Below are 20091 nucleotides of genomic sequence, written 5' to 3'. Positions count from 1 at the left end.
AAAGCTGATACAGATTCTAGAGTTGAAGTATCTCAAAACTTCACTTAATACCGTACTTGTTCTTATGTTCTGATTCTTCCACTGCAAATAGACAAAACGACAAAAATAGGAACAAACAAATCATAAAACCACTAAAAAGTATAAAACAGCGGAATAAAACTAAACCAAAAAAAATCTGTCTCAAAGCGGTCTGACTACATTTCCATGCATGCCTTGCGCACCGGAAGTAACCCACCAGTCCACCGGATATCTGGACGCGGCGCCGTGAGAGGCCCTTTCCCGTCTGTGAGGAGTGTAGTACAGAGCGGCAGACACAAGTGAGTCGAAAATTCACTATTTACTCGCTTTATATCTCACCAAAAAGAATATTGATGGCTAATAAGAGACGCTACGGACTCTTGGTGTCCCAGAAATACAAGTGAAGCACCTCCGTTTTTCCGGAATGTGCGTTTTATTCCCTTTAAGTTTTACCGTACGAGTGCAAGAACGCTGGGCGTTAGCATGTGGCTAACTTGCTAGCACATGTGGATGCGGCATGTCGAGTAGCCACCGCGTTAGATATCACATCCAGCGTCTTCTTACTCCACACGTGGCGGTGGTATTATTTTAAATCCTGCATTTTCACCGTAGTAAACACCACCGCTGATTTGTAACGCATAATATAGTCAGTTTTTAGTCGTTTGTCAGCTTGTCAGCTGCCGTGGCTCAGGTTAGCTTCCCTTTAGGTGAAACAGGCTTCAACCCCGGCCCTGCTGAGAAACTGTGGATGTCTTTATTTCTACCAGTTCTGACCTGACATTCACTCTCACCGGCTGTTTTCAAAGTTGTAGGGAATTATTCTGCTGCATAACGGAGATATAAAACTCAAGATGTCTATATCTCAACATCGACATGATTTAAGTGGAAGTTGTAAAGCTGCAGTACCTGTGTTTATCAATGTAACAATGTGGTGGGTTTTATGTGACTGAATAATTTCGCACAGATTTATTATAATGTCCATGCTACATATACGTTTCTTTTAGTTCTTTTACAATATGAGACTAGTATTCATTAGATGACGGATCCAGGCATACCAACCATCATTAACTTTTCAGTCAATTTGTTATATTGTTGGGAATTAAGAAATGTAATCAATTTTCTATAATCTCATAAATTTGCTATATACTTGAAAATAAACATGCGTGAATGCTGTGTATTTAAAAAAAATTAATAATAATAAAAATCTCACCTATTTATCTCCAGTGACTGAGTGGGAGACTGCCCCAGCCGTGGCTGAGACCCCAGAGATCAAGCTCTTTGGCAAGTGGAGCACTGACGATGTCCAGATCAATGACATCTCCCTGCAGGTAAGCTGCATCAAAGAGTTGCTACTTGTGTCAGCTGATTGCTGTGTTATTTTAAATGTTTTTACTAATTCAAAGCGAGGCTAGAGTCACGCCTGAACACTGACCTGTTGTCCTGGTGTGCTAGAGTGCTCGCAGAGGAAACTGTCTTTGCTTATTCATTGGCTGTAGTCTGAAGTGGCCCAGTCAATCACCAACTCAGACACATGATCTCTTCCTACATGCTGTATCTGTGCTCAGTCCAAGTCTGTATAAACCACAACACTTTAACCACTTTAACTTGTCAATACAGGATTACATTGCCGTGAAGGAGAAGTACGCAAAGTACCTGCCGCACTCTGGTGGACGTTATGCCGCCAAGCGTTTCCGCAAGGCCCAGTGCCCCATCGTGGAGCGTCTGACCAACTCCATGATGATGCACGGCCGCAACAACGGCAAGAAGCTGATGACCGTGCGCATCGTCAAGCATGCCTTCGAGATCATCCATCTGCTGACAGGAGAGGTACGTACCACTAACTTTCACAACACTTCATCCATGTTTGGTGAGAGTATTCGGCTCGGTGTGTCTGGTATGACTAAAAACACCATCAGATCAAGATGCTAGAAAGTCAACAAACTATAAAATACAGGGAAGGGTAAACTGACACTGGATAAATAGTGTTCACCTGATGCTATGGGACAAGCTTTCATAGTTTGGGTTTTTACCCATTTACACAGGGGAAAATAATTTTTAAAAAGAGCAGATCAATATTTAGTCCCCACAGATCCAAAAGTTGATCTTGTTTGTCCTGCTGTAAAGACACTTAACAAATCCTTGTGTAGATGACCCAGACCATACTTCTGCTAAAAGAACTAAATAAACTGCTTCATTATGCCCAAGAGACCCAAAACTCCCATGTCAAAAACATCCCTGTGTAATTATCAAACATGGTTGAATTCTTTTTTTTTTTTTTTTTTTTTTTTTTTTAAATCAGTGGTGAAACAGTTTGGAAAATTATTTGTATTCTTATCAAGCATAAGACGAGTTGCCTTTGGACAGAGCCTGGCTTGTTTCCAAAAATTGTTTGTATCTGCAGGTTTTAAAGTCTTAACATGCACTGAATTCAGTCCTTTTTAAAATCTTGAATTTTTTTTTGTCTGTTGTTGATGGTAACATTAATTTAAATTTTTCCCTAGCTAATAGTTTTTTAGAAAAAGGGAAAAAACTTGGATCACTTTTATTGGTTAATCCATCCATAAAATGCATGTATCTGGGTCCGGGTGATGTTAATTTATATTACAAGGAATTATTATATACAGTTTCTTACAAAGATGACTGAATTTCGTTCATACTTTAATCAGTATGACCCTGAAAACAGTATTAAAAGGTCTTGAAATGTCATTTAATTTGAATAATGCAGCAACACAGGAAAATCTGCTGTAGTCATAGTGCTTTTTAAAGAAGTGACTGGTAGTCATGTGGGACCACAACATTTAACAATCTGTTAAAATACCATTTTTAAATTTTCTTCCCAGAATCCCCTTCAGGTCTTGGTGAACGCCATCATCAACAGTGGACCCCGTGAGGACTCCACCCGTATCGGCCGTGCCGGTACCGTCAGGAGGCAGGCTGTGGACGTGTCACCCCTCCGCAGAGTCAACCAGGTAACGTGTCCGCATCCGTTTACATTAAAAACTGTTTATTTTTCATGTTACATTGCAACAGTCCTTTTATACCCCAGACATAAAGATAGTGTTGTGTTTTCACATATCTGACAAAGATGTGAAGCATGTCTGGTAGAATCAGGAGGAAGAACTCAGTTCACTTTTTAATTACATTAAGATTTGACAGTGTGTATACGAATTAACAGTATACAGATTACATAATGCATGTAAGGTTTCAGTTGTAACAGTTAACACTAACAGCAGGGCGTACACTTCATGTCTGGAAGTAGTTTTCAGCTTATCACCATTAAATATTCCTTCAGTCGTTTACTGAACACTGCTTTATTTTCATGAGGTGATTTAATACGTTGTGTATTTCATGCACTAAGCGAGGCTAGAGTCACGCCTTGATACTACTCATTGTCCTGGTGTGCTAGAGTGCTCGCAGAGGAAATTATCTTTGCTTATTCATTGGCTGTAGTCTGATGTGGCCCAGTCAATCACCAACTCAGATACATTACTCTACCAGCCAGTGTTTATTCCACTGAAATTAATTTGTCAGCCTGCCTCAGCCTCTCGCTCATCTTGTCTTGTAGGCCATCTGGCTGCTGTGCACAGGAGCAAGAGAAGCTGCTTTCAGGAACATCAAGACCATTGCCGAGTGCCTGGCTGATGAGCTGATCAACGCAGCTAAGGTAAATTTTCTTCAAACATTTCATAAAATACCATAGTGAGCTTCTTATTGATCGAAGTTTAAACAAAACCTGTAATTAGAGTGCTGAGAAATTGCCTTGAGTTACACGAGTTGTGATATTTACCGTGATGTTTGAATTTCTGTTTCAGGGTTCATCTAACTCCTACGCCATCAAGAAGAAGGACGAGTTGGAGAGAGTTGCCAAGTCCAACCGTTAAACATGTTTGCTTTCTAACAAAACAAATAAATCTCAAGAAATTTTTGTGGATTCCATGAGTGTTTAATGACCCTCTTCACACGACTGTTTCGAGATGTTCACCCAGGTGCCAGTTTATTAGGTTCACCTGGCTAAAACTAATGCAGTCTAATGCAACAGTCCTGCAATAAGTCCACCTTCATAAAGGTTATAATGTTCAGTCTCTTGAAATTGTTTGTGTTGATTCAAACTGATAATTTGAGGAAGAAGTTTGTGGTGCTGTTGAATCTGCATTATATGGAAGTGTTTATTTTGCCAATCCTCATTAATATAAATGGAAGGACAAAATAGGCCTGCTAATATAATGCAACTCAATTTTCAGCAGTGTCACAAAACTGCAGCCTCAGATGACCTTCATGTTGAATCCAAACCTTTATGAATGTATGAGTTATTGCAGGACCTGTATTAGACTGCATTAGTTTTAGTTGGATGTACCAAACAAACTGCCAACTGAGTGTAAATTACACAAAAGCAAAATGACATGTCTCTACAAGTTGGCAGATACATTTTATTGGCATCTCTACACTTGCTACAAATTCATACATAGGAAAAGCTAAAACTATTTAATAAAAAAATCTGCATTTTTATACTTAGCAGCTACACATCCTGCAATTTAAACTGTCAGTAAAACAACTAATACTTGAATAGTAATGAAATGGATACCAACCTGTTGTAATATGGATATAAGAGCTACACATGATCATGAATTTGAGCACCACGGGGTTTTCTACAGCGCTGAATTCAGTTTCCTCAAAATAAAAAGGCCTTAGAAGATATTAAAAAGTCTCCAATTTCAATTGTTTTAATGTTAGCTCAGTGGTGCCTACAAATTACCAAGTTAAACAAAAACTACAGTTGAATTTAGTGGTTTCATGAGTGGTGTTGTAAGACCTCTGTGTGCTGCACTGTTGGTTCAGCAGGGGGGGCAGCTGTGCCAACAATCTGCGTGTTTGGTACAGTTAGTCTGTTAACAGATGGATCGTATTCTCTCTCATACAAACGCTGTGTGTCAGTGTTTCCTTTAACAATAAATAGACAAGAATTTTAAATCCGTGGGAAGTGTTTCGGAGGCCCCCCTCCACCACACCACGGACATGTGCAGGTAAATACTGTGTAACATACTGAGTGTTGGGAGTGTGTCTTCAGAAATACGTGTGCTTTCTGTTGATGAGGAGGCAGAGTGAGGACAGGGACGCTCCCAGTTTGGAGGCCTCGCTGCAGGCTGTAGGCAGGAGGGTGTAGTCCTGCAGCTTCTGGAAGGCCTGCAGAGAGGAAACGATTTACTCATCCAGACACATACTCATCAGCACTGGCACAGACTGCACTGTGCACACTTGAGGGAAGAAGTTAAGACGCTAATAAAAGAAGGAAAAACTGCCTCACTGGCTGCAATGACAGCTCCTTAAATTACTTTCAAGTGTCAGTGGCTTTCATAAAAAATTGTTTTGTATACTAACTGCTAAAGTAGCTTACTATGACGATTAGTATTAGATCATACATTCTGTATACAATTATGTTTGAAGTATGGATTTGGGACACAGGATAAATGATCAGAGATTTATGTTGTTAACACTGCAGGGTTATTCAACATTATCGTTTACCAACCTTTTGTTTTCGTTTCAGGATGAGCTCATCCTGTTTTGTTATAGCTAAACTATATTCTGTTATCCAAAGTGCATAAAATTTTCAAGATAGCTCAACTTTTGTCCTCCCACCCACTCACATTTTTAACAGGTCAGCGATGAGAGATGGCGCTGTGAACGAAAGAATGGCTTCAAAGAACATTTCATCTTTTGGAGCCAGAGAAAGCGACTGTCACAGCAGGACAAATATATTGTTTTGTATTGATGTAAGCTCTTAATAAGATATTTCTGTTAAGATCTCTGCTCTGCTTCGCATCAATTACAGACAATTATGGCAGAGATCAGTATCATAGGAAACAAGTTCTGTCTGAGATCTGTTAATCTTATTACATGCAGTCTGTGGGACTCTTGGAGTTGTTACATTTTCTGCTAAATAATGATAAAGTCAGTAAAGGTTATATTTCACTTTAACTGAGAAGGCCTGCCGTATTTTACATGCAGTTTTATAAAAAAAGAACTACATGAAATAAATAAAAATAAATGAAATGAAGTCCTAACAAAGATGAGGCTCTTTCTGGATCTCAGGACTTTGGCTGTACTCACAGAGACACTGTCAGGACACTCGTCTGCAGGCCGGTGCAGCAGGAAGTCCCGTTTAGACGGACCTTTGATGTAGATGCAGTTTGCGGCCGATTCCTCAGGGACAGTGAGGACTTCATAGTGGTGATCAGTCAGCTGTTCCATCATCTGGATACAAACACACTTATGTTACTGTGCACCACCCTGACAGCTCCATATACACACACACACACACACACACACACACACACACACACACACACACACACACACACACACACACACACACTTCAGCCGACCACTCCCAGCATTACACACAGACTCAAAGAGAATTAATAATATGACATCAGCAGTCAGGAGATATATGATGTGTGCAGGTCACATGAGGACAGAGAGAAGAGAAACACATGCAGCGAGGGAGAGATTATACATGTGTGATAGATAACAAGGCCAGTGTTGACTGGTGGGAGATGTTAGGGCCTGGCTAATACATGATTTTAGCCAGACAAAGAAATTGTCACTATGTTATTTAGCTGGTTATGGTTTTGTTTCGCCAGTAAACATAAAAATTAATCTTCAAACCAAAGTCAAAGGATTTTTCTTGAAATTTACCATATTCTCAATCACTATATACAAAATTAAATTAACAAAAAAAAAAAAAAAGTCATGTAAAATAAAAGTGACTAACACATTTTAAAAGGTGATTAGCTGCAACATGGTGAAAGAAGAAAAACGAAAGTGAGACAAACAAATTTGCCACATGGATACACACACACCTACTGCATCTACACACACTTACCCGGAGTGTCTTCTTGGCCCCATAACTGTTGCTTATGATGATTGTGTCTGGACCTCCCATGGAGCAGATGTTTTTCAGTCGGGCTCCACCGCAGACGGGGACAGTGGACACAGCAAAGTCCTGAGCAGATGGAGGTTGAAAGCTTTAATTCACACACTGTCCGTTCAAGTTTCTTTGAGAGTAAACATTCCCTTATCTACCTTAGCAGTCGTCACCTGATGGGCCCTTTTCACAGCAGACACTTCCCAGTTCAAATGCAAGGATTTTTAAAGTTACGTTGCAGCACAGTGGCATCATCACAGGCTGCAAATTTATACGTGGAATTTTTTCTACTCAGTGTTCCTGTTAGAATGATAAATACTGGAGCTACAAATACATATAAAGCACTTGCAACATCTGGTACACTGGAATTTTATGAATGAAAATTGATGAAGCCTGTGAAAATCTAAAGTACCAACTCTGAAACATGATACATACTGAACATGTCTGAGCCAACGCTCTGCTGGTCTTCCTCTTTCCCCCCCGACCACATGATACCTCCCACCCACACTGATTCATACCAGACTGTCACAGCACACAGCACACACACAGTACAAGTGGATGCAAAGTGTGTGTGTGTGTGTGTGTGTGTGTGTGTGTGTGTGTGTGTGTGTGTGTGTGTGTGTGTGTGTGTGTTAAAATGTGAAATTCACTTAAGAGAAGTGGGGGAATCAATACTAATGGGTGGGTCGTGTGGAGCCTGAGGGGTCCCTCTGTGTGGTCTCCATTATTTTGCCGATGGAACGACCTCATTCATCACTGTTTACAGACTGTAATTCCCCAAATGCAATGATGCAAATGGCCACCTGCTCACTTTGGCAGCAGGGTTCATATTCTGACAAGACTCTTGGCACTGCGACAATCTTTGTTGCACTGGCTTGAAACTGAAAATCTATTGATTATTTTATGGTTTATTGGGGAGTTTGTCTGTCTTTCTTTTACAGACTGATTCACACAGAGACTGAGTCACCGGTACATTGGATCTTACAACCATTTTCCCTCCATGTCCGTCTTTACCCTGAAAGTGTCTGCCAGCACCTCCGCCCCTCTGCGGTTGGTGTGGGAGGAGATGCCGACAAAGAACTCCCTCCCCGTGAAAAGGATGTCGCTACCCTCCAGGGTGGCTCCTGCAGAGTCCCCCTCCTCAGTCCCCATCTCCACCACCGTCAGATTCAGCTCCGACATCACCCTCCTCACTGCCTCCACCTGGAGAGATGGAGAGAAGTTCTACTTAAGCCACTGTGAGAAAAAGGGGCAGGAAACAACCAAACAAGTGGTTACTGCCCATCTGGGAGTTTGCATGTTTTTCTGTATCACAATTTACAGACTGTAAAATAAAGTATTATCATATTTTTCACTATAGTTAGTTCTGAATAACTTTTTTTTTTTTAAATTACAGGCCTCTAAAATCAAGTGTTAACAAAACCTTTGACGGCCAGAATTTCAGTCAGCTCAACAGCCAGAAAACACTGTACTGCCTCACTAAAATCAAACCCACAGAACAAAAACTGGAAAAAAAACATGGACGTCATGGAAAGGGTGATTTGAGTTTGGTCATTCTATTGTGTGAAACAGGTTGTTTTCCACAGTCTATTCTCAAGTCTCAGATGTTGGCGTTCCCAAAAGGAAACTGAATGTACCGACCAGGGAAAACAAGGATCTGTGTGACCCTGTAACAATAATGTAACTTTGACAAAACTTCATTGCTAGTTTAAACAAGTATCTACCGCAAGTTCATCTTCATACCACACTGATATGAACTGAAACAAAAGGCTTCTACTTACTGCCCCTTTGTCTCACAAAGCAAGATTAAGTGCATTAGCAGAAGATTAGAGGTGCAGAAATGGGTCGCTAAAGCCATTGTCTTCTCCCTTGCGTTACCTCACTGCGCCTCTGCTGTTTGAAGGGCCTGGTGATGAGCGCCGTGTCTCCCTGGATGACTGCCACATCCTCTATCCTCCAGCTCTCCGGCAGCTCAGGGTCAGGGGGGATCTCGATCAACTGCAGGCCAACCTTCTGCCTCAGGGCTCCTGTCAGGCAACCGAACTGACGCTGAGCTTTGGCCAGATCCACTGATGTCTCCACGTTCTCACGACCGTCTCCCGCAGCCTTCCCAAAGGTCTCTGGGATTCCCCGCACCACGGCGTGAGTGAAGCGACCATACGGGCACATGTTCGCCATGTTTTCATTAAAAACTGTTTATAAAAAGTGGTAGTGAGTATTACTGTTCTGCAAAAAATGCCAATAAGCTTGCTCTGCCAGGAGACAAGCAAGAGGAGATAAAAACGATCTGTGTATGTAGGCGTTTGCAACTTTTTCACAGTCTGGCTTTCATCAAAACACCAGGTGAACTCTAAATGAAGCTGATGGGATGGATCAGGAGGTCCAGAGGGAGAGTGGAGAGCATCTTCATCCCCGTCGCGGTGCTACGTCTTTCAATTCAGCACTCCATCGGCTACTCCCCCCACCTGCAGATGCCGAGAGGTGGAAGCAGGTGATCTCAGCTTTAGACAGAGGGAGATGCACACATCAAGGCCAAAGCCTGACACAGTGGAACGAACACAACAAGGATCACTTTTGAGCTCTGGTGCCAACAGCTTTTGTGGGACACAAACATTTCAGGTCCACGTGCCTTTCTACTTTGAGGTATAAATATCTACACCAGTGTCTTGGAGATTTTGGATTATACAACATCAGGATGAATATTTCATGAAAGGTGTGTTCTTATGTGACTTGGTTATTTTTATTGTGTAAAAAGAGACAATTATACAAATGTATCAATCATACAACATCCACAAGCTGCTAAAATAACACAAAGAAATAGCACAGCTGAAAGTAGACAAAAGGATGATTGTCCAAGGTTAAATTGTGAGGAAACATTATTCAGTGGCCCTGAAATATGCTGCAAAGCCTTTCCATATTTGGACAGTGGGTCAGATTTGGGACAATTGCCCTTTTATCATCTTCCCTGTGCCTCACAGCAGTCGCCCACTGTGAAGCTGCAGAGAGGGAATTCCACACAGGATGTTGCCTAAATCTGCTTCTGAACTTATGCGGCAACTGCTGGGCTTTCATGTTCATTTGGTGTTGTCATAAGGCAGCACACAAAGCGTATCAGGAGGACTTCACTGCAAGTTTAGGCAGTTCACAGTGTTGACAATTCAGTATTTCTTCACCCCGCACAAGCAGCAGTATTGTTTTCTAGATATATTCGTCGGTATTTCGACTAGTTATACAGTTTGGTTGTTTTGTGCAGCAGCAAAAAACAAAACAATGTGAACATCATCCAGAACAAAACCATCTTGAGTGTTTGGCTGCAGGAGTGCACCGCCCAGCAGTTCAACACTCCTTTTCCAACACTTCTCATGATGATGTTCGTGTCTTAATAACCGGGGAAACTATCACGAACACTCCCAGAAGTTACACAAATAACAAATATAAATGTAAATTTGGGACTTACCTGTTTTCAATGTCGTATCTCCACGCTTGGCCGCGTTTCCCTCCGTCTGATTTAATTTCCAAACCAACCCAGGTCCCGTTACTCCCTCTGTCTTTCTCTGACTCGCGACTACGTGTCAAGATGGCGAATGTGAATTTGACTAGTTCCGGTTACTCGCTTCAAAATAAAACGAGTGCTGCGTCCAGTTGAGTGTAGTGATGGAAAATTACAGAGCACATTTACTCAAGGGGAAATATTGTACTTTTTACTCCAATATATCTATGTTGCAGATAAAGATGAACTATATAACCATAGAGATTAAATGATCAGACCATTGATCAAATCAAATCAAATAAATTAAAACAGTTTGAATAAATGATTAATCGATTTAAGAAAAAAAACACCATTATGCTTCCAGCTTCTGTAAAGTGAGGATTTACTAGTTTTCTGTCTGAAATTGCAATAAACAGTTGCAGTGAGATGCATCTCAACGAGCTGCAATTGTAAAATGTTGCTTACAGATTGTTGCATGAATAATATAAAGATCCCTTTATATAATATATAAAACATAACAGTCACAACAGAGACAATTTTCTCTGCGTAGTTACCACTTTTACTTTTGATAGTGTAAGCGCATTTTTCTTAAATGAATAAATAAATAAAATGAAAAGAATTTCTCTGATAAACTGATGGACATTTTCAGTGCATGGCTTTTACTTGAGTATTGCACTAGTACTTTTTTTTTTTCCAGTAAAGGATTTGAATAATTCCTGTATGACTGGTTGTATCATCCTCCATGTGCATGAGAAAATTTAAAAGGTAATCAGATACAACTCAAACAAATTGGTGGTAGAGCCGTAAACAAAAACCAGTTGTATAAAGTTCAAATTTGGCGCAGGTCATGCTCTTATTTTTTAAAAGCATAATAATCTCACTTCCTGTCTTCTTCGTGTGTTTATTGGTAGTTTGACACAGCTGCTCTCCCACCATTTCATCCCACCCCCCATCCCCCACACGTCCTGTCCGGATTCAATCAACGTTGATTGGAGTTATCACAGCCACTGTTGTATTGGCTTTCAACATTGGTTAATGCTAGCTTTACCTATGATACAAAATCAATCAATACAAAATCACTAACGTTTTTAAAACATTAGCTGTTGAAGGTGAGAGGAGAGCATCAGTATCTCTAAGTATAATTAAATAACTTGGTTGGGCTTGACTGCAAACCTTTTTAAGCAAATCAAACACAGTATTGTCCCGAATTAGACTTTTTATGGACCTTATAGTGTGAAGTAACAAACAAACATCAAAAAGTGTGTAAGACACACCTGGCCTTGTGGCCACAAATGGGGCTGGTTTCATTATAATTAAATGTTAACCCTTAAGCTAATGTTAATGCTAACTTTTAGTCTGATTTTTAAGGTGACAGTGACTGTCACAGTAGCAGTAACAACATTTTTAGGTCACTCAACTTGATTAGACAAAGTTATCCTCTTACACTAACTTTAAACAGCAATAAAATTAAACGTAGCTTATTAATAGTTGACTTTTAAGCACTAAGGAGGCTGGTTTAATGTTAGTGCACATATGATTTATAACTGTATAACTGCCAATTTGGGGCCTTTTGATGGGAAACTGTTAATGTTGATGACTTCATGACGAGAAAACATAACATTTTTAAGTCACTCAGAGTAAGAAAGACCAGTTTAATTTAACATTATAGCTTACTGTTGCAAAATAAGTTTACTGCTGGGCAATGTCAGGGATACTTTTGCCATATGCAAGCCTACTCTGACACCCTTTCCTTGTATTAAGACAATGAATTAGTGTCGATTGTAGTTTTTCTATTAGGTTTCCTAGGATTAAGGGCACTTATTTCATATTCTCCCTGGTAATCCTGATATATTGTTTATGAAAGGTCATGAGACTAATTTGGCAGCCCTTCTTCTCTGCTTGCATCTGCCTTTTAAACATAAACTTGGACTGTCTGCAGTGAATCAAAGAAGTCAATATTCTTCTCACCTCTCCCGCAGTGGCCTATATAAATAGCTGCATTAACCTTATCAGGTTCACGGTTGATTTATTTTGCCTATATAAACAGTTTCAGGCTTGTCACATTTACTTGCCTTACTCCTCGCCTTCTGTTCAAAGTCATGATAGATTAAGGCCTATATGCTGTGTTACTGAGCCATCGTTGTTGTCTGTTTTTGTCTGCGTGACATGACAAAAAATAATCTGGCTTTTCCTGAAATGTGGGTCAAATGATGTTGGACACTGTTGAGATTGTTGGATAAGCAGGCCGCCTCATCAGACATCAGAGGGAAAGCTCTGTTGTATATATATCCTTTGAAACAGCAGTATTGTAAATTGTTAATACTGCAGTATTACTGATCAGACTTTTTTTTTTTTTTTTTGCAGGACTTTGGCAAAGTGATATTTGTAGATTTGGACAGCAGTGATGTAAACATGCATAAACATATCCTAGGTAACAGATGGCTGTGAGCATGTGTATATAAATATGTGCACGCTTGAGTTTGTGTGACTACTTTTTGACTCACGTAGTGGGACAATATTCCCTTCTACTGACTGGGTTGGGTAACTGCAGCCAAGGTTGTTCATCAGCAACAGAGAGTCAGAGACGCAGGGGCAACACAGAGACAAAATAAAACAGAAAGGCAAAATACCTCTGTGCATATCTGTAAACAGACATTGATGTAAAAGCAATGGGAGATGTGGAGGGATAGAGGGTTGGGGGGTGGAGGGGGGTGGAGGGGGGTGGAGGATGGGAGGTAGAGGGCACAGACAGGATTAAAGAACACCATCTGTCCACTGAGATACTTCAGCCAACACACAAAACATCCCTGTCAAATACAGCTTCAGTGGGTTTACAACCACACTGCATTCAAACTGTCTCCCCAAGAATCAAAATGTCATAAAACTTTGGTCCTCACCGCCCACCCATCCAGTTCCAAGTGGCATGGACGAGGTTTATTTACCGACAACAGATTCCTTGAAGAATATAATACAAAAAAATCTGTAAACAGCCGTCTGGGAGTAAAAGGACAGATGTACGAATCAGAAGTGTGTAGCCTATAACCTCACAACTTCAATGCAATCACTGCACATTTACAACAAAGCAGCTGACTCTGATGCTTTCTCTGTTTCACACCAAACTCCATTCAAAAAATGTCTTGCTTTATCAACAAACACTCAGACTTCAGACAGGGTGTCAAGTCATAAAAGCTAAATGATATTCATGACCTTTTCAAAGCCTGCTGATCATTTTGGCACACAACATATCATCCCGATTAACAAAACTAACATTTACAAAACCAACATTTACTCTGAAATGTCTGTCAACCATTCTAGGTTGATTTTTGAGGGGCTTTTGTCTGTGTGCTGTGTCATTAATTAACAGGTAAACAGCTTATTCGGTCTGAGCCCGCTTGGCTCACTCCATCACAAGACTGCTGTCAGCAGACTCTCCTGCGTGCTGGCCTCACGTCTCCTATTACGCCCTAAAGGATAATTCAGTTAAAGTGGCTCGCTCTCCAACTCACTGGCTCTCTATCTCTGACATGCTGACTTTCTCCCTATCTGTTTCTTTCTCTGCTGACTGTTTCTACACCCTGCAGACTTTATTGGTTTCTGTTTTTTTCTGACTTTCTGCCTTTTGCCTTAGCTGCTGTCTCACATATACAAATAATCAGTCTTATTCTGATTCAAATAAAGGATATTATTTGGTCCTGTACAATTGACAACAAGAGCGCAGCCAGAGTTGTGGAAATACTGAAGTAATAAGTACCAGCATCAACCAAACTCTGTGGAATTATCTGAGTATTTAAAAAGAAAATCACAAGATTTAACATTTTATCCATTAATTTGACAGTTAAATCTTTATCTCTCTGCATCACGGTCTAAACAATGCACTGCGTTAGTATTTTCAAGTGATTTTCTCAGTCTGTCTGAACATGGTAATGTAAATAAAGTTAAATTGCTATGAATAAAACATATCAGAATCTGCCTTATTTTTGGAATTGTAGAGTATTACTGAGGACAAGTCAAAATCGTATGTAAGTACAGTACTTGAGTGAGTGCACTTGGCCGCACTACTTCGTTGCTCACTTCCCTTTAAATACCGAAAGTACGAGTGTCCTTGTTTGTTCATTTAACTAATGAACCGCTGAGTAAAACTGAGAAAGATGCTGTTGTGTCAAAAGTACCTGAGCTTGATATAAAAACACATGCCATAATTTGCATCTTTGAGCCGAGTTTATCCATGTCAGCTGATCTTAATTACCTCTCCAGATTAAATTTAAAGTTTAAGGGAGGAGACACTGATGGTCCGAGTAACGTGGGTATTCAAATCAGGCCTACGGCAAAAGAGCAAAGCCAAGAGTGACAGAAAAGGAAAAACTCAGGGCTGATTACTACATTTGAAGAGGTGCCACTTTATCAGCTTCACATACTACAGTGCAGGAACAGACAGAGGGAAAAATCAGTAAGAGACTGAGAGTTCAGGTTTGGACTTCAAAGACTAAGAGAAATGTAATGTAGGAATGAGTTGGGGGACGTAACAGATCAACGCACAGCAATTAGTTCAATGAGAGGCTTGTAACATCCCAGGACAGGATTTTTTTTGGTACCACCCAGTTTGAAGACCTGACAATCTTTGCAGACTTCTCACTGGAAGCATCATGCCTCGTTTACAGCTTCTGGTTGTATTCCTGTGTTGTCTTCCCTTGGCAGGTATGTTTAATGGGTAAAATTATTCCTTAAATCAGCCTGTAAGGAAAAGCTGATTTATTGTAAAATGTGTTTTCAGTAACAAATAGTAGTTTCACATTTTACAATATCATGCTCATATGAACACTGAAACATTTTTTTCTTGCTTTAAACATTCTTCCTGTTCATACTTGACATTAGAGATCGCCTCCCAACACCTTTACGATGTATAAGATGAGGGACATAAAACTTAAAAACGAAGCTTCAGGCTTCAGTCGTGTGATTTAAACAAACCCAGCTGAGTATCTCTAAGAGTTGTGGTCATTTTAGTACAAAATGAATGTAATGTTCTGTCCAAAGCAGCTCATCTGTCTGAGGAAACACAAGATCTTACACTAAAAAGGATTAGCCGTTAGCTGATTTACTCCAACTGCTTCAGATAAACTTAATGAATCAAATAAATCTTTGCACAAAATGAGGACTGTGGATTTTGTCCCCAATTGAGGATTGTTAGGAAGGAATCCCTCCACACCCAGCGTGAACAGCAGGAAGGTTTCAGTGTTCATATGGGCACCTGACTATTGTTTTAAGACATACTTGAGAAATTGCGAGGCTATCCTTTAATCAATGAAGTTGAATTATTATTTCTGTCATTTTTAAGACTGTTTGATTGATTGTAAAACATGTTTTAGTGACATGCCCTTCTTAAGGAAAATATGGCTCCTGTATAAGAGATACATTTTGTGATCCAATCCAGATATTGTGGGTATTATTCAGTTTTTTTCACTTTCATTTAAGTCCCCAGATTTATCATTCACTAACAGCCTATAAACATTTAATAAATAGTTTATAACAATCTGTAATTTAGTAGTAAGCAGCTATAAGTGTGTATGACTGTACCTGTCAACCAGAATAACTTCTCCTGTAGACACCCATCAGTGGATGCTGGTGTGCGAACAGATAAAATAAAGTAAAATATATTATAATATAATAATGTAAACGTAAAATGTGTAATGAACATTGTTAAATGTTAATATACTTTTAATAAATGCTAAATAGGAACTTAAAATAAAGTGAAACCTGTTCATTTTTATGAACTATGTGGATTTAGGACACCTACAGTAAAAAAAAGAACTGTAGTGAAGTATCAATCAAGTCAAAACGAACAATAACCCAGTTTTCTCCAGTAATTCCCTACAAACTTCTGACCTGTTTGGCCAGTAGCCTAATTACACTGTTTGTCCAGCAGGAGGCGCTGACACGTTTATTTTTCAACTGTAAAACGCACTGCTCAGCTGGCCTGCATGTCTTCTTCAAGCCAAGTTAAAGGATCCTCATCTAAAATACTTGTGTTATGTTATAAATAAATTGGTATCAGCTCCAAAAATCTGGAATTTATTAACATTTACTCGAAATAAATTATTTAACATTTTTCCATTGTTTCCTTCAGCCTGTTTGCACTGTTACACCTGTCTGTTCCCCGCCATCTCTCCTCTGGACTGCTTCAAGTTTCCCCAGGAGTGTCCTGCCGGGCAGCGCTGCCTGTCTAGTACTGCTACAGGAAGGCGGGGTAAAATCTGTGTGTGTGTGTGTGTGTGTGTGTGTGTGTGTGTGTGTGTGTGTGTGTGTGTGTGTGTGTGTGTGTGTGTGTGTTTGAGTTTATTTCTGTGTCTGTAGATGAGATTATTTTCTGAGAATCGAGGGCATGATGGTCACAAATTGGCAGACAAAGCCTCACTGTGCAGAACATTGTCTAGGAACAGATGCAAGGAATGTACAGTCTGAATGTATTAAGCCAGTTTTGTGTTGTTCGGCAGTCGAAACAGTGGCTTTGGCTTGAAAATGCTCAATTTCTTCTTTAATATAAGTGTGTTGACACCCAAACACAAAGACCTGAGTAGAAGCTGTAAACCTTTTTGTAACTACAGTTCCCACACTGTTCACCCAGTACAGGCCAAACGCTCTTAAACCAACTGTGCAACCTTGAAAATAAGAAATTACACATTATTCCTCTCACAAATTAAGTTGTATTCATCAGGAATAAATTGTCTTACTTGCTCTGACCAGTAGCTTATGGTGGCTAATATTAGCCAATGTTAGCAAACTTATGGTAAACCAGTAGTATATATAAATATATATGTATATTTGTTGACTCTATTACTTTACTTTTTGATTGTGCTACTGTTACACTGCATTTTAGCATGTCAGCAACTCGGTGTGTTTATTTCTTGTGATAATATTTTATCTCTGACATGATAAAAAGTAAAAAGCACAGGTGCAACACAAACTGTGTTTCCATCCAAATGTACGTAGCACAAATTATTATTAAGTTTATCAGAAAATACCAGTGTTGTCCAGATAACTCAGTAACCATATTTCCTGGAACAGAACAATATCATTAATCAAAGACTGCACTGTATAATCTTTGATTGCTGCTGCTCAGGACACTACAATAAAACAACCCTAAAATATGTGATTGTTTCCGCAGAGCCCTCTCTTAGGTTTAATCCTTTCATGACTCTACATGTGTGAAAACAAAACGAGACAAAAGAATGACTCAACAGCTCAGCATCATTTCCCATCAGGCCAGCTGTCAGCTCACTAATGCCAGTGATGCCATCAAATTATCTCTAAAAATAACTCTCTGGCGTCCGTGGGTGGGGCGAAACAGTCACTGTGTCTCATCAGAGGGTAAAGCCCCTTTTCCACATGCACGATATCTCATAACCAATCAGGACATTTTCAGTGTGAGCATCATGTGGATGAGGAGTCAGGAAGAGCAGGAACAGTCACAGGAAAATTAATGTTATTTGATGTAATGTTTGTTTTATGCAAGTACCAGTTTGCAGAGTTACACTTTGAATAAGGTGTGCTTTCAAATTCTCACCTCCAACACCTGAGCCAGAAATAAATAAATAAAGTTAAATTAAGGTGCTCTGTTTCCAGATATGCAGCATTACATGGATAAATGGATTATCCATGCCTATGACAAACAAGAGAAAATATTTCTTATATTTTTTCTGTGTTTTTTCACCTGCCCATCACTGCATGGACCAAATCAAAACTCTTCTCCTTTCTCTGCTCTTGCAGGCGCTCTACAAGTGACGATGTTCGAGAAGAGCTGCGCCGTGGCCGCGCAGTGCGGGGTGAGCGGACAGAAATACGCCTCAGGCCTCTATTTTAACTACACCAACGTCTGCTGTGATACCGACCTGTGCAACGGGGCTGTGTCTGTTGCTGCCCTCAGCTGGGGAGGAGTAGCTCTGTCCCTGCTGCCTGCACTCGCTCTGCTGCTGGCCTGAAGCTGAGGCCATGCTCAACAACAAATGTAGAGGATGTAAGTGACCTGGGAGAGATGATCTGCAAAAAGATGTATAAAAACATACACTCGCAGGCACATGGGCAAAATTCCTGTTTTTAAAAAGAATTAACAGTGAGCTTGTCTCTTGTTCCCAACCTTTATGACTCAAAGTACAGCAATGTCTAACCCTCATGACGGGAGGTGTGAGCAGCTCAACTGCAGAGTGATTTTTTTTCTTCTTAGATTGTTTCACCTGAAGACATTTTTGAGGCATAATTATAATTATATAAAAGTCTGACTTGTGCTATTCTTTTCTTTGACCGTTCATATCACTGACCCTGAGGTTGGGAACCATTGACAAGTGAAAAAAAAGGAAAAATAAAAAAAGAAAGTTAAAAGAAAAATAAAATGAAAATGCCAAACACACTTAAATACAGCCAGTAAAAAAGAAAACTGCAGACTAATAGAAACATGAAAGTAGGCCTATGTTCTTATATCAGTTTATCATTAATGAAAATACTATAGTGATGCTATTAAAACTTTAACAGACTACTTTGAAGAGATGCCTTCTCAGTGTTATTCGTCTCATTTTTGCTCTATATTCATTAGATGTGTGATTTTTTAGTTAAGTTACTGTACTTGACAACAGAGAGATTTCTAATGTACTGCTTGTATTAAACTAGACATTTTGTTGTTTGCACCATTCTTGACACTTATTTGTTTGGCCATCTGAATGTTATTACCCTCCAACAAGATTCAAAAATAAAAACACATCAGTCACTGTTTGATTTGTTATCAAGGTATTTTATTGGGACATTAATAAATGTGTCTTTGTAAGAGCTTTTAAGTATAAAATACATTTCTGCTGTGCTATTAGTTTGATTGTCTTCATTGTTCAATCTATTGGTTTAGTGTCCACATCACTCTTTAGATCCTGTGGACTTTTAAGTGCAACTGCTTCAGACTACATCGCGAACAGCTTGAAAAAAAAAAAATTAAAATGCTAAAATATTTAGAGAGAAATGCATATGCGGCAGGAAACCAAGAGAAAAGCACAATATAGGTCCCGTAACAATCAAAAACAATATGACATGAAGATAAAAAAAAAAAACAAGAGTTAAAACAAAAAGTGAAAAACAAACTAATGAAAGTAATTTTAAATGAATGTAACAAGTTAAATGGTCCCTGAAATTGTATCAAGTCCTACTATAAGAAGTGAAAAACTCTTTAACTTGGAGAGAAGAAATACTATCAACAATGAAATTATTCAGACACGATCCCTTTAAAAATTGGTCCATTTTAGAAAATAGATGAAATCCACAACAATTCAGTCAAGTAAAATATATCATCCCTTTGATCAACACTCGCATTACACCTAGCAATTCGTCAAGGAAGGGTTCATTTGTGTGATTAAACTTGTGTAGAAAAATAACCAACTGTGCTCACACCTGATGTCTAATTCTTATCTCAGTTTATCATTATGAAAATACTATAGTGATGCTATTAAAACTTTGACAGACTACTTTGAATAGATGCCTGATGTTTAATATAATCAAAGTCTGTGCACAAGATTGACTTTTTAATCAGTTTAAATTGCACTTAGGTTTCATTTCTTTTATGAGCGTCACAGTCATCTGAGATCCAGAACATTAAGAGGCTAATAACAAAGGTGTTTGAATAAATTAAGCC

At 39.4% G+C, this 20091-nt stretch overlaps 3 protein-coding genes and 2 non-coding genes across 6 annotated transcripts; 4 read left to right on the top strand and 1 right to left on the bottom strand.

Annotated features, from left to right (window-relative positions):
* The first annotated feature begins 231 nt into the window (after window positions 1-231).
* rps5 (ribosomal protein S5) lies at window positions 232-3943 on the top strand. The gene is made up of 6 exons (XM_056399850.1): window positions 232-317; window positions 1243-1346; window positions 1636-1845; window positions 2859-2987; window positions 3584-3682; window positions 3831-3943. Coding segments are annotated over exons 1-6 (612 nt in total). The 5' UTR covers window positions 232-316; the 3' UTR covers window positions 3900-3943.
* LOC130184429 (small nucleolar RNA SNORA3/SNORA45 family) lies at window positions 1420-1553 on the top strand. The gene has a single exon (XR_008829996.1). It is a non-coding gene; the product is annotated as a small nucleolar RNA SNORA3/SNORA45 family (small nucleolar RNA).
* On the top strand, window positions 3375-3507 carry LOC130184428 (small nucleolar RNA SNORA3/SNORA45 family). Its single transcript, XR_008829995.1, has one exon. It is a non-coding gene; the product is annotated as a small nucleolar RNA SNORA3/SNORA45 family (small nucleolar RNA).
* Window positions 3944-4425: 482 nt separating the features above from the next.
* Window positions 4426-10512, bottom strand: ddah2 (dimethylarginine dimethylaminohydrolase 2). 2 transcript variants are annotated; one of them, XM_056399849.1, is made up of 6 exons: window positions 10398-10512; window positions 8819-9405; window positions 7955-8143; window positions 6899-7018; window positions 6124-6267; window positions 4426-5199 (listed from the first exon to the last, which is right to left on the bottom strand). In XM_056399849.1, the coding sequence occupies exons 2-6, from the start codon at window positions 9116-9118 to the stop codon at window positions 5080-5082; spliced, it is 873 nt and encodes a 290-aa protein (XP_056255824.1). In that variant the 5' UTR covers window positions 9119-9405; window positions 10398-10512; the 3' UTR covers window positions 4426-5079. The 2 variants fall into 2 exon arrangements, with proteins under 2 accessions (XP_056255824.1, XP_056255823.1); XM_056399848.1 differs by having other exon boundaries at window positions 8819-9441; window positions 10398-10506.
* A 4561-nt stretch (window positions 10513-15073) lies between these two features.
* Window positions 15074-19426, top strand: LOC130183773 (prostate stem cell antigen-like). The gene is made up of 3 exons (XM_056399454.1): window positions 15074-15125; window positions 16552-16671; window positions 18192-19426. The coding sequence occupies exons 1-3, from the start codon at window positions 15074-15076 to the stop codon at window positions 18401-18403; spliced, it is 384 nt and encodes a 127-aa protein (XP_056255429.1). The 3' UTR covers window positions 18404-19426.
* The last annotated feature ends 665 nt before the right edge of the window (window positions 19427-20091 follow it).

The sequence above is a fragment of the Seriola aureovittata genome, chromosome 16, assembly GCF_021018895.1.
Source record: "Seriola aureovittata isolate HTS-2021-v1 ecotype China chromosome 16, ASM2101889v1, whole genome shotgun sequence".
NCBI classification, from domain to species: domain Eukaryota; kingdom Metazoa; phylum Chordata; class Actinopteri; order Carangiformes; family Carangidae; genus Seriola; species Seriola aureovittata.
Note: the sequence above shows the minus strand (reverse complement) of the source record. Positions and strands in the feature narration are given on the sequence as shown.

Coding starts and splice junctions, on each gene's coding strand:
- rps5 (XM_056399850.1), top strand. Junction 1,846..2,858: donor TCCATCTGCTGACAGGAGAG/GTACGTACCACT, acceptor TTTTCTTCCCAG/AATCCCCTTCAGGTCTTGGT. Junction 2,988..3,583: donor CCCTCCGCAGAGTCAACCAG/GTAACGTGTCCG, acceptor CTTGTCTTGTAG/GCCATCTGGCTGCTGTGCAC.
- ddah2 (XM_056399849.1), bottom strand. CDS start 9,118: ATGGCGAACATGTGCCCGTATGGTCGCTTCACTCACGCCGTGGTGCGG. Junction 7,019..7,954: donor TGCTGGCAGACACTTTCAGG/GTAAAGACGGAC, acceptor CCATCTGCTCAG/GACTTTGCTGTGTCCACTGT. Junction 6,268..6,898: donor GGGCCAAGAAGACACTCCGG/GTAAGTGTGTGT, acceptor GTTTGTATCCAG/ATGATGGAACAGCTGACTGA.
- LOC130183773 (XM_056399454.1), top strand. CDS start 15,074: ATGCCTCGTTTACAGCTTCTGGTTGTATTCCTGTGTTGTCTTCCCTTG. Junction 15,126..16,551: donor GTGTTGTCTTCCCTTGGCAG/GTATGTTTAATG, acceptor TGTTTCCTTCAG/CCTGTTTGCACTGTTACACC. Junction 16,672..18,191: donor TACTGCTACAGGAAGGCGGG/GTAAAATCTGTG, acceptor CTGCTCTTGCAG/GCGCTCTACAAGTGACGATG.